The 17,913-nt window shown below is 35.4% G+C and overlaps 1 protein-coding gene and 2 long non-coding RNA genes across 18 annotated transcripts; 2 read left to right on the top strand and 1 right to left on the bottom strand.

Annotated features, from left to right (window-relative positions):
- Positions 1 to 223: 223 nt before the first annotated feature.
- LOC147478455 (uncharacterized) lies at positions 224 to 11,342 on the top strand. 3 transcript variants are annotated; one of them, XR_015209688.1, is made up of 4 exons: positions 224 to 548; positions 705 to 1,434; positions 1,949 to 3,432; positions 11,062 to 11,342. It is a non-coding gene; the product is annotated as an uncharacterized LOC147478455 (long non-coding RNA). The 3 variants fall into 3 exon arrangements; XR_015209687.1 differs by lacking the exon at positions 224 to 548 and having other exon boundaries at positions 555 to 1,434; XR_015209689.1 differs by lacking the exon at positions 224 to 548 and having other exon boundaries at positions 555 to 1,434; positions 1,527 to 3,432.
- Positions 5,224 to 10,904, bottom strand: LOC147478456 (putative methylenetetrahydrofolate reductase (NADH)). 14 transcript variants are annotated; one of them, XM_086585237.1, is made up of 11 exons: positions 10,078 to 10,900; positions 9,919 to 9,993; positions 9,703 to 9,833; positions 8,737 to 8,863; positions 8,514 to 8,601; positions 8,335 to 8,418; positions 7,344 to 7,872; positions 7,180 to 7,221; positions 6,702 to 6,749; positions 5,842 to 5,914; positions 5,224 to 5,607 (listed from the first exon to the last, which is right to left on the bottom strand). In XM_086585237.1, the coding sequence occupies exons 7-11, from the start codon at positions 7,511 to 7,513 to the stop codon at positions 5,437 to 5,439; spliced, it is 504 nt and encodes a 167-aa protein (XP_086441363.1). In that variant the 5' UTR covers positions 7,514 to 7,872; positions 8,335 to 8,418; positions 8,514 to 8,601; positions 8,737 to 8,863; positions 9,703 to 9,833; positions 9,919 to 9,993; positions 10,078 to 10,900; the 3' UTR covers positions 5,224 to 5,436. The 14 variants fall into 14 exon arrangements, 5 of the variants coding, with proteins under 5 accessions (XP_086441363.1, XP_086441361.1, XP_086441362.1 ...); XM_086585235.1 differs by having other exon boundaries at positions 9,919 to 9,945; positions 10,078 to 10,897; XR_015209681.1 differs by having other exon boundaries at positions 6,840 to 7,221; positions 7,321 to 7,872; positions 9,919 to 10,889.
- A 1,051-nt stretch (positions 11,343 to 12,393) lies between the features above and the next one.
- On the top strand, positions 12,394 to 13,101 carry LOC147478454 (uncharacterized). The gene is made up of 3 exons (XR_015207293.1): positions 12,394 to 12,673; positions 12,766 to 12,887; positions 12,999 to 13,101. It is a non-coding gene; the product is annotated as an uncharacterized LOC147478454 (long non-coding RNA).
- Positions 13,102 to 17,913: the final 4,812 nt, after the last annotated feature.

Below are 17,913 nucleotides of genomic sequence, written 5' to 3'. Positions count from 1 at the left end.
AATTTTGTCCAATTTTTTATTAATCAAAAAGAGAGAAAACAAACAACAAAAAGTAAATAAGTGATAACACATGCATGAGAGTTACTTATTACAAAAATCCAGATGACGTCATGTGGTGGGGGTCCACTTAGGATTTGCATTAAGTTCACAAAATTTGTGTTTTTATAGAAACCTCAAATATGAATTTGCCCCTGCAACCCCTCATCTATTCTAATAAAGAAAGCGAACTCCCCACAAAAAAACGGTTTTTTGGTTCAACATGTTTGGCTAAAAAAAAATACGCGTTATATTTTCCAAATTTACTCCCAAATTCGCTTATCTCATCTATATTACCCAAAAAAAATAAAAATAAAATGGTAAACCACTCTTCTTCTCCCAACCGACGTCGCACCCTTTCACTTCGATAATCTGCTTCAAAAAAAAAAAAATACCTCTTAAAACAAAACGGTTTATAACTCGCCCGATATTAATCGCTTACCAAAAAAACTGCTTCATCTCATGCTATGCTTCATAGAGAAATTTGGTGCATCTGTCAGCCGTTAAAAAAGGTTTATTCCAAACAATAGATAAACTGTTATGGTTAGGATTATATTTGTGATTTACATTAATTCATCGATTCATTTTCTACATCTTCCCTCAATTCATTATTACATTTTTTCCTATTTGGACTTACGCATGAATTTGATTAAATTTGAATGTGACAGAATGGATTGCTCTATTGAACAAATGAGAGAACAAGCCCGTGAAAGATACAGAGTTCGAAGGCTACTTATGGATGATGAGAGAATAAATACACAAAATGTTAGAAGGGTACAGAAGAAGACTTCTGAGAGAGACGAACAAAGACAAACAAATGTAGTCGGTGCAGTTGCGAAGGATCAGAACATTACTTCTCAGATTTCAGATACTTATAGTGGGGTTCAACAGACTCCAGTCACCACTTTTATGCGTAGACATCGAAACTGTGCGAGGAATTTCAGAGACTCAAACGCATTTGTTGCGTTTCATCTAGCAGATACAAGGACCTATAGATTTTGCATGGCCTTTTTGTTAAGTCGAGAGACATCTGATTTTTGTTGTAATCTGGAAAGATTGTGCTTACTCAGATCGCATCCCCACCAGAAATCTTAGCACTTTTTGAGGACCAAACACCTATTGGTCGTGATTTTCGACGTCAAATCCGCTCTTACAATCATGTCTTTTCGTTCACATCGATGGGTGTGCAATTCGATAGGTTAATTATGATGGTTCTGTATACTACGTACTAAAATGTTTGAATTTCTTTGATGGCAGCATTACAGGGAATTTAAGGATCTCTGAATAGCTGCTCTACTGGTAGATAATGGAGAAGACGGTGGCGACCCTAATATAGCTCTCAACCTTTTAGCTATTGCCAATACTGGTAATGCAGCATTTCTAGATGAACTTTTGAAGGTGAGGTTGGATCCTGATATTGTAGTTGTTGGCTTTATAGTTGAAAATAACATTTGAATAACAGTTTTATGTTCTATCGTTTCCTCTTTCAGTTTTATTGCCATAAATCTCATTATGTAAGTTGCTAAGTCTTTACAAGCATATTGGAGCTAGGTCTGGAATTGGAGTCATTTTGATGGCTAATAGATTAAGCGTGGCAGCAGTTAGGGATCAAGTCATCAAACTCTAAACATAGAGGGAGGACGAATTTCTAGGTTAGAATTTGGGATGTGTCGATCATTGGAAATTGTCTAAGATCCAATATGATCTGCCAAGTGCTATATATACTCTCAGATTCACTCTATCTACCACAGAAAATATTGAGTAGCTAGACATGATGTGGTATCTAGACACGTACTGAAACTCTTTTTTATTTACAATATTGTATGTTCTTTCTCTTTTTTATTTACAATATTGTATGTTCTTTAGCTTTGTCTTTTTACATTAAGTAACAACTATAAATGCTTTCATACAGGAATCGAGCTTTGAAATCGGATGTCCACTATTATTGATATTGTACGAAAATACTAATACAATGCGAGAAATTATTCGGATGGAGATTGTCTCTTTTCAAAATAAGTTTCAGTACTATGATTTTTGATAATTGTCATATTAATGTTGAAGTTTGCAGTAGCATTTCATCTGTTAAGTATCTCTACAAGTATGTTTACAAAGGGCTAGACTGTGTATCTCTAGAAGTGCGTCGTGGACCTGAGTTTGATGAGATACAACACTTTGTTGATGGAAGATGGAATTGTGCACCTGAGGCTTTGTGGAAAATTTGTAAATTTGCCTTGAGTAAGATTTATCCATCTGTTGAAAGACTACACATTCACTTGCCGAACAGGCAACAGCTTCGATACTACAGTCATCAGTCTGTCTCCAATGTACTTGCAGATGAGCTCAATTCTAAAACTATGCTAACTGAATTTTTCAAGTTATATAGAGATGATCATGAAGCAAGGCAATTATTATACAGAGAATACCTGAATATTACGGTGGCTTGCAAAAAGAAAGGACTTGGGTTCGTCGATTATCAACATTGAAAGTTATTGGAAGAATATATACCATTCATCTTTCGGAAGGTGACATATTTTTCCTCAGGGTTCTTCTGAATCATGTTAGGGGTCCCACATCTTTCCATGATATGCTTTATGTTAATGGTGAGAGATGCAAAACTTTCAAAGAAGCTGCTGAAAGACTTGAACTCTTAGAAAATGATGATAGTTATCGAGCATGCCTTGAGGAAGCTTCTAGAGTCAAAATGTCATCTGCTTTGAGAAGTTTATTTGTTACGATTTTAGTCTACTGTCAACCAACAGGTGTGCGCAGATTGTGGGATGAGTTTGTCATGGCGATGTCTGAGGATAACCCGAGTTAAGCTACGTGTTGAAGTATTGCACAATCAGGTTCTCAATGATATAAGTAAACTCTTAGTACTACAAAACCGGTACTATCTGAGTACGATCTTCCTCCTTTGAAAAGGAATTCCTTCTAGAGTCTGACTTTTCTGAACTCTTACAGAATGAGCTGTCTGTTGTAGTGCCACATGAAGATTTATTGTCTATTGATCACTTGAATCAAGAACAGTTAAGTGCTTACAGAGCTATTTTACAAGTGATAGAAGAAGAAAAACAGTGGGGTTTTCTTTGTCGATGGGCCTGGGGGTACTTGAAAGACATACCTGTATCGTGCAATACTGGCTTCTATTAGGAAAGACGGGGGAATTGCTCTTGCAACAGCAACATCAGGGATCGCAGCCACCATATTACCCAGAGGAACCATACGGCCTCTGATCCATTCAGCGATCCTCAACCTCAGGAAATACTTCAGATACTACCTCATCTGGTATGGGGAGCTTATGGTTATCCTACAAAACAAGGTGAAGGATGGATTGGGGATTCAAGGACTTGGGAGCTAGATGTTGGGGGCTTGTCCGCCTCACTCTATTTCTATCAGGTACACACTCTTACTTATAGAAGCTACAACTTCGTGATTTATGTTGGAATCAAAATGAGGGGTCGATCTGGTGGTGTCTTGATAGTGGATAACTACTACTGATCACATGATGGCAACAATTATGAAAAGTAATGGTTGACCAAGCTAATTGATTTATATCAAACTAGTAAACGGGCACATGCGTTGCATGTGCTAGGAAAGAAAATTGGGGTGGAGAAAATCAAATTAATGAACGCATGTAAATTAGAATAATAACATATTAAATTTGTTTGAATGGATATACTATATAACATATTTTAGATTAATACAGGTAGAGGTATGACAAAAAACTTCAATAAGAAAAAAACACTTCAATACGCTAGTTGTGTTTTTTGTCCAATTCAATTTTTGCTGCTCTTCCATGGTGCAAATAAATATATTCGAAGAGGTACTTAACAGCCTATAATTTAGTAAATATTAGTGTATATGCCACAAACTACTGTACCAAAAAAATAGGTATTATGTTGATGAAATTCGCAAATGAACTCTTGGTTGTTTGGCATGACTGCAGGAGCATGGAAAGTTAGAAATTGAATTCTTACAAATGATTGATGTAATGTAATAAAGTGGATTTAGCTCTAATGTTTGCCTGATTTTCACGATAATATCTGAGTGTCATTGTTTGTATTTTTACACGGATGTCAACAACAAATTGTTGAAGAAGGCGACAACCAAGAAGAAACAAAGATACCTCGCAAGGACGAATATGGAATATGGAATGAAAGAATTATTCATAATTATAAAAATGAATTTGATTTTTTTTAAAAAAAAGACCGTAAAATATTGCAAAAAGCAAAGAAAAAGTTTATATTTGAAGAATATAAGAATAGTAAGCACGACAACTAATTCTTCTTGTACTACTACGATGTACACTTAGATCCCATCCATATTCACCAAATGGCAATAAAAGAGGATACTATAATGGATCGTAATATCCCACGGTGTCTGGAATTTGAGGAATATGACCTATATATGTTTGAACTATTATATTTCTTGGTTCCAATAGTTTTGGATCATTATCACCAATCAAGACAGCGGTGACTTGCGATTCTTTTGGTAATATGTGTTCCCTACGATCAGTTTTCAACTCTTTAATGATTAGTCTGCATTGCTATAAGTCATCCCTATGTCCAAATTGTCTAAACACACCTATAAATGGATTATTGCAATTATCCAAGATAGATTTTATCTTAGAAATAATATGTATATTTAAATTTTCATTTTCAACATGACGATTTCCAATCTCATGATCAGTGTCAAACACATACAGTTGCAAAAATCTAGGTTTGCTACGAAGGTGTTGGTAAGAGGCTCCCTATTTTGTGATAAATAGAACCCTGTGCACGATATAAAAAAACACTTTCCCTACCACTTGCAATTTTTTTATCTAGGTCAACACCCATCAAAGTAAATGAAAAAAATATGATTGTTAAGAACGTATGTTTTCTCTAAAATGCTGTCCACATTCACTTTGATCAAGAAACAACTCTTTTAGTTCATTAGGTGTTGTTGGCCTTGGAAGATTTATTCTACCCAACTAATTTATGGGGTTTCATGAATAAATCGCTTGGCTCCACAATATTGACAATTTGTCGGATGTTAACATGTTAATGTTAGTTATCCTATCGTCCTATGGATGAACTGGATAATAAAGGCATGTTTTTGTTTTTGTTTTTTTTTCTTTGCTAGAATATATTTGTTAATCTTGGCTCAGAAGATATATTTGTGGTCATTGTCAAAAACAGAATTCACTGATATGGAAGTGGATATTTCACTATCATAACAACAGAATTTTTAATACAATTCAAGAACTAAACGCGAATAAATTAGAAATTCTGGACCCTTTTGGATGCAATTTGCATTATTAGGGAGAATAGAATGCAAATATAAAAAATAAAATTGCAAGCAATACACTTCCAACACAATGCAACCTACTACTACTCTTACTTTGGCTTCTGCTGACAATCAACTTATCATATGCAAACTGGAGACAAATTTCTTGGTGGCTGCAACAGGAACTTTTATAGCAGAAAAGTAGGATGAGAAAAGGTTATACTTCATTGAAAACGGCGGCAAAAAGGTCCCCTTGATATAATCATTGTCAACCAAGCTCACCAAGTAGTAACTGCTTTGCACCTGTAATGATATGAATACTATGTTAGTTGACCACGTATTACATGACAAAACTAAGAATGCAGGACAGACTATGAAAAGTTCTGCATTGCTACTATTGCTACTAAGATTTTCTACAAAGGGAGGCTGCCCTCCCCTTTAAGTCACGAGTAACTAAAACGAATCAGGAGTCTGGGTGATGTTACAAAGTTCTGAATATGCACCCATGGAGAAATGATAGGTTTTAAATGGTGTTACCTGTTCCAACAATGTCCTTGATGAATCGTCCTCTGGATTGCTTTTAAGTTTTCCCAGGCACCATTGCATAAATCTTTGATGCATCAAGAACCAAACGAGGAAATATTTTCTCATGGAATTGTTTAAGCTAAAGAAATTGAAAGGCACAGTAATACTATGAAATGGAAATGAAAATCACACATCATGAATATCTTCAACGGATTTTAGTGACACAGCCCATTCCTATTTAAGTTTCTTGTCACGTGAGCATGGTCTCATAAACTGTCACAGAAGTTACAATACATTACTGGATTGTTCTGGATGAATCAATAGTCAGAATGGCAAAAGTAGAGATAAAGAGGTTTGAAGCCAATGGAAAATCCACAGACTACAGCTAGAAAATCCCATAAGTATTTGAGACATACATAGAGCAGTAAATAATTATTTATGAATACTTGGAGCAAAGAAATAAGCCGAGAATATCAAAAGCCATCCCAAGTTATTTCTTATATTTTGATTGATAAGCTAGCAACATTGTGAAAAATCATGGTACAATTTATGACAATTGTACTTCAACTCTCGAGAAAAATGACACAGATTTATTATAGAGCATACAATTATTTGTAATCCACATGACGACCAAATAACACCCCAAAAAACAAAAATCAAAACACAGTTTATGATTAGTCACTATCCACATGACAACCAAATAAAACCCTAAAAAAATAAGAACATTACAAAATTTAAATGATAAACTCTTCTGAAGACCCTGACTCTGAGATTGAAACATGAAGTTGCGGGTTGCCAGTCTAGGATAAACTGTAGCATTATTTACTGTAGCATTATTTAAATTGAAACAATCTCTTAAAAAATAAACGCACCTCTGAGTATGATACTGAAAATGAAGCGCGCAACCATACACAATAAGCCTGTAACATGCAGAGTAGCGAATACTTAAAGTGTGAAAAGAAGCCAAAAATAAAACCGAAAAGAAAAATAAAATTAGAGCAGTGAAATACCTGTATGAGGAAAGCGAGATTGAATAGAGTTGTGTTCGAGAGAAACGAACATCATTATTATTTTTTTGGGAAAATACGGTGGAAAACCCAAAAATAGATTCATGGCCGAGAGTTTCAGAATGTTGTTATTTTTTTTTTGGAGAAGAAGAGGAACGGGTTTTAATTGGCCAAATGGTGTGTATGTTCTGCGAAGATTATTTTTAAGAGTCTGAATGAGGAGAGTTGTGATTTATGGAGTTGCAAGTCTGAGATTGAAACATGAAGTTGCGGGTGGGTTGCAAGTCTAGAATAAACTGTAGTATTATTTAAATTGAAACAATTCCTTAAAAAGTAAACTCACCTTTGAGTATGATACTGAAACGTGCAACCATACACAATAAGCCTGTAACATGCAGATTAGCGATATTAGCGAATACTTAAAGTGGGAAAAGAAGCAAAAAATAAAACCGAAAAGAAAAAAAAAATCAGAGCAGTGAAATACCTGTATGAGGAAAGCCAGATTACCTAGACGACAATCCTATGTTTGGAGTGACCATGAATACACTGCTGGAGACCCTTATTTCGTGAGACAGTTGTGATTCCACTTTGAGTAATAGACAGATGGGATACTGAAGAAGACTGACTCTCTTAACTGGCCCAAGAGCCTCAGTAGCTTTCTTCCTATTCTTCGCCATAACCCCCGTTCTTCTTGTTCTTTGCAAATCATTGCGTTTACCAAGATCCTGTATTTAGCTGGCTCAGGAGTGAAGCATATCAGTCTTTAATCCAATCAAATAAGACCAAGCCCTAGCGCCAAGAACGAGTGAACCAAAACCAGTTTGGTCTTTCTGTTCCTCCAGCACCGATGAAAGCTCGCAGCATCAATAGCGACCTCTTGACTCCACAACAGCAAATGAACTCCCTTCACCAGTGGGCCTTGGATCTCAACCACCAGACCAGTAGGAGAAGCGGAACGATAAACCCTTATAGGAACCCAGCCCCAAGAGAATGGAAGTGAAAAGGGACGAATCTATCCATCCTATTCTTATCCCACCTATCGATCGGAAATCATGATCATCGCATCAAATTAATACAACAGGAAATCATAATAACGAATATGAAGTTATAAGGTTCTAGTACTAAAGGTATGGTATAGTCACAAATCTATAGACTAAAACAACCAAGGCATTTCTATAGATTACAACAACTGTAGGCCTGTCTTTATACTGTTTCACTAATTCAATTTTAACCCTATAAAATATTTTCCTTATGGTTACATGAAATCCAACATTAGAAGCATAATGAATCCTTAAAAATAAAATGCATGTTAGAAAAAAAAAAAAAAAAAGTAAAACTAAATAATATTTTAATAAGAAAGGCCATGACAGAGTAGTAGAGTTGTACCTTCAGTTTGGTTTATACGCCGGTGATAAGAAAATATAGGCACAGAAAGTTTATTGAATTAAAGAAGAAATAGTAGCACTTGCACAAATAGGTTTGACTTTTGGGAGTTAACCTGTTGGTGATGACGCAATTCTCTGGAGAAAAATATATCTGCTGTAAATAAAAGCCAATCAAGTTCTAAGTTGCCCAAGGGTACCTGCACCAGAAAAGTACCTTAATGTTATTTGGAGTTCGTATTCAACCCAACACTCTCCACATTGATATAAATGTCAAGGCATAGCAATAGATTACATGTGCATATCTTGATAGAGAAATCCTCTCTTTTAACCACTGTGAAGATGCAGCACATCTTTGCAGACCCAATTTGCCAGCCAAGCGCCTGTAGAACACGAAAAATTGAACAGCCAGCAAATGTTTGTTACCATATGCATGCCGAGCATATATACAGCTAGGATAAAAAGCAATTGGATGATACTGGTACTGTTTCAAAAGTTTTTTTTTAAAGTAACATTACCTGGTAATGGCTATCACGGGCATTGCAAGGAATGCTGACACATGGAAAGTCATTCAAAACACCTATCCCGGACTTCAAAGAATTAAGCTTTGGACATTCAATAACACCAATTGTAGGCCCATGATGTCTGTCATAAGAAAATATGTGTGTTACAAACAGATTGAGCATGTAAGATAAAATAGAAAAGCATATCAACGGGCTATGTGAGTCGTGATCATATATGTTATCTACCAAAACGATATTGAAACAATTCAGTGTCTGCACAGTAAGCAAGAATTATTCAAGAATGTGACTACAAAGATCAACAGAGATAATACCACTGATATTATATACTGATTGAACAATGAACTTATGAGTGTCTGCTTCAATGGTATGTAAAGAACACAGATGACTATTGGCAGCCACTTTGTTATCAGAAAATCCCATGACTGGAAGCATACTCCTATATAATGTATTCTGATAATAATAATAATAAATCATGTAAGGATCATTTGAGCTCTGTGATTGTATCAGAACGAAATTGTTGTTTTTTTATAGTTATGAGCATATACAAACAGAGCATACCAGAAAATCACAAAACTGAGTTAAGAGTTACTCTGAACGTATAGAGGCCACATCAGTAGCTGGGAGACCATATACAACCAGCAAGTCAGCACCAACAGAAAACGAATTTACCCAAAGAAACAAACCTACATGAGTACCCACAGATCTCCTTGGAACTACACTTTAGGATGCTATTGGAGGTCAAGGCATTTAAACTTATAGAGTTCTAAATTCATGAGGTTGGATATTAAATTTAAAGAACTGTACTGCTTCTTTTAAGTATTTGGGGATTATTTGGCCCTGTTTATGAAAATTAAGTTCAAAAAACATAAATTGGAGACTTTCGCTTAATTCAATTGCCATTGTGATACATTTCATACATAATCACACATCAAGAGAATCTTAAAAATTGTGAGAATGTACCGGGTATGTGAGGGAACTTGCACGAAAAAAGGGGACGCAGTAAGCCTTTCTGAATTTTCCAATCAACTCGTTGCTTCCAATTTAAGTAAAACCTCATTTTTCTTTGGACCGGGAACCGGAACTTCTACATGCTGCAGCGACCACAAATATATTTATTTATATTAACTTCAAGAAAATAAAACAATAACTTTTACAGTTTTTACAAATAAAAGTTACCTTTTAAGGCGGCAGCAGCACCATAACCTTCGTACCAAACAGCATGCATAAGTTTACCAGCCATAATAGAAGTAACTTTTAAAGGTAGAAATGGAAAGTTCTAAAAAGATGATCAAATGAAAAATATTATTAGAAAAGGAAGATTAAAAAAAGTGCTACCTTTGATTCTGAATATGGAAACAGTGTTTGATTTATGTTCGCTGGAAGTTTTTGTGGACAGGAACTTTCGGGTAACAGGAACTTAATTGGGGAATATGGACGAAGATTTTGTAGGAAAAAAAATGAGGGAGAGAGGATACGATTACGAAGATAGAGAAATCATCAGCGAGGGATTGAAGGACGTCAAAAGATCCGCCGGAGAATCCCGGATTTGAGTATATTCCGATTTCGCTACATATCAAAACTCGAACTCCGAAACTGAATCCCTATGAACAGGCACTGCATCTGGGACATCCGGAACGGAATCACAATCACTTCTCGTAACTGCATGACGCTTGTGGTAATAAACAACTGGATCAGCACTGGTGTGACTTCCATCGCCGCTACCTACCGAAAAAAAAACTCGCTTTGGTGCAGAAATAATCTCTGTTCTTTCCACCACCGCTTCCGGTTCAGATGCAAGAAGATGTTTGGGGAAATACGGGAACTAATTAAAAGAGATAGTGGAAAACCCAAAAATAGATTCATGGGCGAGAGTTTCACAATGTGTTATTATTGTTTTTTTTTTGGAGAAGAAGAGGAAATTGGGATATATTGCCAAACGGTGTTTGTTTTTAAGTGTCTGCTGTTTTTTTCGTTGTGATTTATGGAGGGCGATGGAAAGGTGCGTCTGTTTGGGTTTTTTTCCCGCCGTAAGTTAAGTGATGGAAAGGAGAAATGTATATACGATTTTACCCTTTTAATGAAGAACAAAAAATAAGTGGCTGTCTAACTTTCCGGTACCCTTCCAATTAAAAACTTTGTGTTAAAACCGGGAATACGGGAACTAATTGGGAAATCTGGTATCCGCTTTATATATAAGATAATTTTCTGCGAGCAAGTAGTGTTCATATGTTGTAGAATATCAACTATAGTTATTTTGGTTGATCAAGTTTCAATCTTAAGCTATTGTACTGATAATTGACTCTTAATTTCAAAATGCAGGATCCTGGAACACCACCAGCAAGAAGACAATGGATGTCCATTGATTTAGGAACAGAAGTGTATAAAGATGCTAATTCTTTGACCGAGTGGACTGTTAGCGAATTGGATATCGTTGTACCTAAACAATAAAGTTAGAAGGAATTGAAGTGTATTCCCAATGCAAATACCATTTAGGATATGCTAGCTGATTTCGTCCATAACAAAGTTGTAACCTTAAATGTTAATATTGCTTTTGCATGAAAAATGCACGGTTAGTTGATCATATGATTTTCCTTTCTAAACTCTTCATTCTGTACCATACCTTGCTCATCACAGCACAATGCAAGTAGTCTGTAAACAGAGGCCTCTGAGTCTTTTGAGTATTACTTACTGGTGCATGGTGAAATGAACTTCTATCACACTCATCATTTAGTTCCTTCTAGCACATAAAACGGGTCTGATTTGTTCTATATATACTTATGTACTTAGCCATTTAGACGTAGATTTCGTTCCTAAGGGCGGTATAATGTGTTCTCAAAGAAGATTGGGTGAAGATGTATTCAGTCTACAGTAGCAGCAGCTTGGAATGTTGGAATTTTGTTTGTGTTAGCCAATGATTTATTTATTTGTACTTTTCTATAAGACATAATGACTTATAAACTTTAGTTTTTGCGTTAGACATATTAATATGTACAACATTTCAATTATACTTTGCTTATAATCCTTATATGCCTAATCAATTATATTATATTAACAAAATTTTAACTTCGTGAATTTTCAATAATTATTTTGTATTCAATACCACAAAATAATTCGGCCATTGCAGGCGCAGCGCGCGTGCAGTTTTGCTAGTTACAATAATTTGTTTATTGGAATTAGGCAAAATAGTGGGGTAAATTTGTCTTTCTAAAAAAGTATAACCACTTGACGCACAACGAACAACTAAATCAACTGTCTCGTGCAAAAAGCTGCTGGGGTCCACGTCCAACTGTCAAGATTCAAGAATGCACCGTCTTTTCTTTTCAAACATTAACTTTAACTAAATTCTTTGAGCATAAATTCGGTTATGTGATAATGGGGATTAAGGGAATACACACCACACTAAAAGAGTTCAAACTCTTAGAGACTACAAATATGAAAGAGTTGTTTGTTCAAACCATAGTACAAAATATCTCGATATATCGCGATAAATATCGAGATTTTAGAAATAGATATATAAATATCACGATATTAATTTGGATAAATACCAGTGTAAATATCGATGATATTTGTGGATATATCGCGATATTTCAACGATATAAAAATTCTAGTTTAATCACGATATTTTCAGATATAATTGGTGGTGGTGGCGAAAGAAAGAAACTGGAGAGTTTCGCAAACCGACGAACAAACTAAAAAAAAGCTACTCCTACCCTCTCCCACGCGAAATTTTGATGGCTATAAAAGCTCATTCTTCTCCACTCTCGGTCTCTCGCACATCTCTCAAACTCAACGAGTCTCCTTTTATCAGTAAATTACTCTATATATCAAACTTCATTCTGTTTTTGCAGTTCTATAGCTCTACTCTACTCGTGCCTCATCTCCATCAGGTCTAAATCTACCAACGAGATAATTTTAGCTTCTCGCATCCTTAGTAATCTTTAATCCTTTGAAGTAACTAAGACATTTTGTTTTCCAGTAATCTTATTTAATAAAACATGCATTTTCTAGCGTTGTGATTTGTAGGATTGTTGTCCCTCACTGTCGGTTGTCAGGATATTGGAGTAGAACATGAAATACTGGAAGACTCAATTCCTCGAATCTCCCAAGCTTTGAAGCTTGATTCTGATCGATCGAGTTTATTATGTGTAAGTATGATATAACAAGACACTTGGGATTTATTCTATCATTTTTAACCATAATAAGAATGTTGTTTGTATACTGAACTGTTTTTGTGTAATTTCACTGTATGATCATAGTTATTGGAATCTTTGGCAATTGTTACCTTTGTCGGAGAATACGATCCTCAAGATACTTAACGCTCAATGCAAGTGATATGGGATTTTCTTCATCACAAATTGGTACTTGGGCTTACTATTTCTTTGAAAAACTGCTATTGATAAGTGAACTGGGTGATTGAAATTTATTGGTGTTATTCAGGAAGCAACAAGTGCGCGCAATAATCAAGTACTAATAGCTGCTATATCTGCTTGGTCCTTTCTACTTGCAAGCTTGAATAGTTGGAGTATAAGTCCAAAGCTTTGGAATGAGTGAGTGCCTGTTGTCAATCCTAAATTCACAAGATTCAATTTTGGTATGGTATTTCGATGCAAGAAATTTACATGCATTTGTGGTTCGTTGCAGGTCAATACCTTATCTTTTCAATCTACTAGATGAAAGTGATCCATCTGTGGGTATGGTAGCGAGTGAAACACTAGCTCTTATTATTGAGATTGGTGCTATAGAGAAGTTCTCAAATGACCACTAAACTATTATTAAGCCCTTACATCCGTCAGAGGTAAGTACTCACTGTTGAGGAACCAAAACTCTGAATTTCTCTGTTTTTTTTTTGTTTTGTGTAAGTTTAACCAGACCTTTTACCTTCTGAGAAAGATAAGTAACTTAGTTAGCCACTTAGTTAAAGTAAATTAGCATAAACAACTAAATTTTTGAGATACCGACTTTGCTCTTCTTGAGGTCTACAAGAGCTTTGTATCTGCCAACAGTTGTCATGCTGCCTAAATGCTTGTAGACAAATGAGGCACCTAATTCCTTGTCTCCGAGCCACGGTTTGCATGTCCTCCCTTCTTTTCCAATCTGGTTTAACATAGCTGCTAGATATTTTCCCCTGCCCGCTCGGCAACCTATTCCAAGTTCCCCGATTAAGTAGAATAAAAGAGGCAATGTAATGATTTGCAGCTCGCTCTCACTAAAAAAAAAGTGAAATGCATTCGGAGTCGCAACCAGGACGAACTATTCATCTAACTTAAAATAGTAAAAGAGGGTTTCAACATATTCTTGAAAAACAAATAAGAGAAAAGAACCACATTGGCTAAGGCAAGAAGATTTCATGTTTTATTTTATCGCGATACTCCAGAGAGGAACCAATGCGAAGCTAGAACTAAGGTATGTTCATCCACTGGAGAGTGTCACTTTTTCTTCTTCTTTTTTCCCTAAAAATTCTGGTTCTCTTGTTTGGGTTATGTTAAATTGAACTTTGTAAGATGACCTCTTCTACTGTTGTCTTATGAACCTTACATTCTTCAGGAAGAGCGAGAGGCAGCTCTCAAGCAGCTTAGGAAGAGCTTGACATTTAGAGCAAACCCAATGCCAAGCTTCTACCAAGAAGGATCACCACCTAAAGTCGAACTTAAGAAGGTACTCCTGGACCTTTACAATTTTCAGCTGCAAAGCTTTCTTAGTCGGCAGAGATTGAAACAACATACTGTAGCTTAAGAAAATACTTTTTACTTGGTATCTTCTCATTGATAGTCTAATCAGTATATCTTTTAGTAGTTGGTGTAGTTTTATTGGATTTCCAAGTTATGACAGGATTTAAGTTTATGAAATGTCGAAAATCTGAGAGGAAATTCTGCCTAAATTTTTGTAGGATTTTTACGTCTCGTGTAGTTTGGGTTTTGTTTAGTTGGTTTGTATCCGCCCCGAAGTTTTGTAATAATTGTAGATGCCACGTGTCTTTGGTATTGGTGTTGTTTTATTGTTTTATTGTTATCTTCGTTCTCTTATCTCTTATCTCTCGGAAATGCTAGGGCTAGTTGTTCTTGTGTGCGTGCATCCGTCTTTGAAGATTTATCGTGGAAGGAATCATCATAAGAAAAGATGATAAAATCACCAAAGTGAGAAAAAGATGATAAAATCGGTCTCAACAGAAAACGTCTCTGAAATCAATGAGTTATATTGATAAAAGCATGGGAATAATGATGGTCAATGGTCTGAACGAGACGATGGGTAAGGTTCTAGAATTCTTGCAAGAGGCAAAGGATCATGATCATAGAAAAGGAGAGGATCTTCTTGATTCAGTGTTGTTTGTTGGGAAGTACTTTGCGGAATCACCCTTTGCCTGCATGCTAAAGGCTCTGGATCTTCTCGAGTACCTTCTTTCCATCAAGGGTGAGGATGAACCAAGACCATTCTATTCTGTTTTATTTATGCTTCCCCTATTATCCCAAATAACAACCTCCATTGAAGGGTGTAAAATCCTGGCTTCAACCAAAGGGCTGCAATATGTTGTAGATTGCCTGATCAAGATGATGGATGCGGTTTATGGCAGTGATGGGGAGGATACTAGTGGGAGCATGGTTTTGGCAAGTGATGTAATTGAACACGTCCTATTGACAACTGATGAAGTGGATTGGAGTTGTGTTGGTCGTCTCCTGAAGACGTTAGAGTGTTGGATAGACTCTATAAGCGAGGCATCTATGGACATCAGGGTTGCGGGCCTTCACGCTCTCATCATGGATTCAATCACAAATGAGAAGATCTAATAGATGTGATATATGATTGGCCGGTCTGCAAGTGCAACAAGTATTGTAATATGTAGAAAAAAAATTCAAGATTCATTGTTAAAGAATGAAAAGTCAATGTAATATGTAGGAATTCCGAGGTGTATTTTTGAGCATTAGAGAGTAATTTATATTAAAAAGTAACGATTTGTGAGGAAATAATATATTTATATATATTATGCATGTGTCCAACACGAATTAGGAAAACTCATAGAAGATTGTTACAACATAACACCTCGCCCGTAACCAGGTGACAACTTCTAGGACTCATGACGGATCGTTACAACATAACACTTCGGCCCGCAAGCCAGGTGACAACGCATATGCACGCGAATCGGGGCGAGAACGCTCAACGAAATGTGTTGGTTAAAGTCATAGCATCAGTCGCGCTCATGAATACACTGTCTAAAAGCTCATTTATTCTCATCAAGACAGGGACCTGAGCTGACGGAGGAAAGGGGGGGAAGCATTGGGTACTTACGTATAAAACAGAGGAGAGGAACTACGTCTGACTTGATTCAAGTTCATCACAAAAACTTGATACGTAGGCAGCTCGTCCCAAAGCGAGCTCAGTCAAAACTCGACCCATCACAATCTTCCTCATTATTCACACTTGTAAGGACTGATTAAATTCAACCTTTACAATGACTACATTCAAAAAAATATATAGTTGATTTGTGGATATTTATCGATATTTGTCGATATATCGCGATATATCTACGATATTTGCAGTCAGAAACACCCACACATAGTTTGTGGATATTTGTTGATATTTATCGATATATCTCTATATATCCACGATATTTACAGATGCCCCAATGTAATATATCCCCACACAGGGGGATATATCCACGATACATATCCATAAATCAGAGGTTGATATTTTGTCATATCCTGATATTTTGTACTATGGGTCAAACTATAGTTGTTGATGTTGTTGGTTGGATGAACCAAGAAGAAGATGGTGTGAAGTAAGTGCAGTATATATGAAGTAAATCTTCTGCAAGATTCTTGTGTGTTTTTCTTTAGGATATGGTGTGAAGTAGTGTAAACTTATTTATTAAGAATTCTTTAAATTATATCTTCATATGAATACATGCATGGATCATGCATCTTCTTTCATTTTCAAACTTGTGGTCATGTTGACTTATATTTGTTTGGGTTTCTTAAGTTCGTTGGTGTGGGTTTGGTCGAAGATGGAGTAGTTTAGGGTTTGATTATTTTAATGGTTTAGGGTTCAGGGCTATTTGAACGTTGAGAATTGGTGATGATATACATGTACTTTATTGATGGCATGTCTGATTATATTTTGGTGTGGTGATTATACACTAATATTTTGGTAAGAGTTGTGTTCTCGGGGATTGTGAATGATTTTGTTATTTGACATATGAATTTTATTTACTTTTTTAGATATAAATAAAAGTTTAAGTTTTTTAATTGTGAGTTGATTTAGTGTTTTTTGTTTTTTTTTAATTGTTTGTAATGAGTGTGGCAAATATTGTCAAAGAGTTTAATAAGGAGTTGGGTTCTCGGGGATTGTGAGTGATTTTGTTATTTGACAAAAGAATTTTATTTGTTTTTTTAGATATAGATAAAAGTTTGGGTTTTTTAATTGTGAGTTGGTTTAGTTTTTTTTTTTTTTTTTTTAATTATTTGTAATGAGTGGGGTAAGTATTGCCAAAGAGTTTAATAAGGAGTTGGGTTCTCGGGGATTATGAGTGATTTTGTTATTTGGAAGAAGAGCTTTATTTGTTTTTTTAGATATAGATAAAAGTTTGGATTTTTTAATTGTGAGTTGGTTTAATGTTTTTTGTTTTTTTTAATTGTTTGTAACGAGTGGGAGTGGGTAGTATTGCCAAAGAGTTTAATAAGAAGTTGGGTTCTCAGGGATTGTGAGTGATTTTGTTATTTGTCAGATGAGTTTTATTTGTTTTTTTAAATATAGATAAAAGTTTGGGTTTTTTAATTGTGAAGTATTGTCAAAAGTTTAATAAGGAGTTATCTATTTTGTACACAAACTGAATATTTTGGTCCCATTATAGATTTAAAGAATAGTCAACATATAAGGAAAAGAGAGGTTAGATATGATGGAGGAGTTGAAAAGTCCGTTTGTCTGTCCATATATAGTGACTATAAGCATTGTCACCAAGTTCGGCGTTTTTTTGAAAAAAACGCGTTTAAAACCCGAGATATTGGCAAGGCGTTAGTTTTAAAAACCCGGTTTTTTATAAAACCCGCTTTTAAACATTTTAAACGCGTTTTAAATTAAAAACGTTGGATTTTAAAATTTTTTTTTTTTAAAACTTTTTTTTTTTTTTTTAATCTAAAAAAAACGAAGAAGAAAAAAAGGGGTTTTGGAGTTTATCTTTTG

Source organism: Coptis chinensis, chromosome 9 (assembly GCF_015680905.1).
Source record: "Coptis chinensis isolate HL-2020 chromosome 9, ASM1568090v1, whole genome shotgun sequence".
Taxonomy (NCBI): domain Eukaryota; kingdom Viridiplantae; phylum Streptophyta; class Magnoliopsida; order Ranunculales; family Ranunculaceae; genus Coptis; species Coptis chinensis.
The sequence above is the reverse complement of the archived record's forward strand: the minus strand, read 5'-3'. Positions and strand labels throughout refer to the sequence as shown.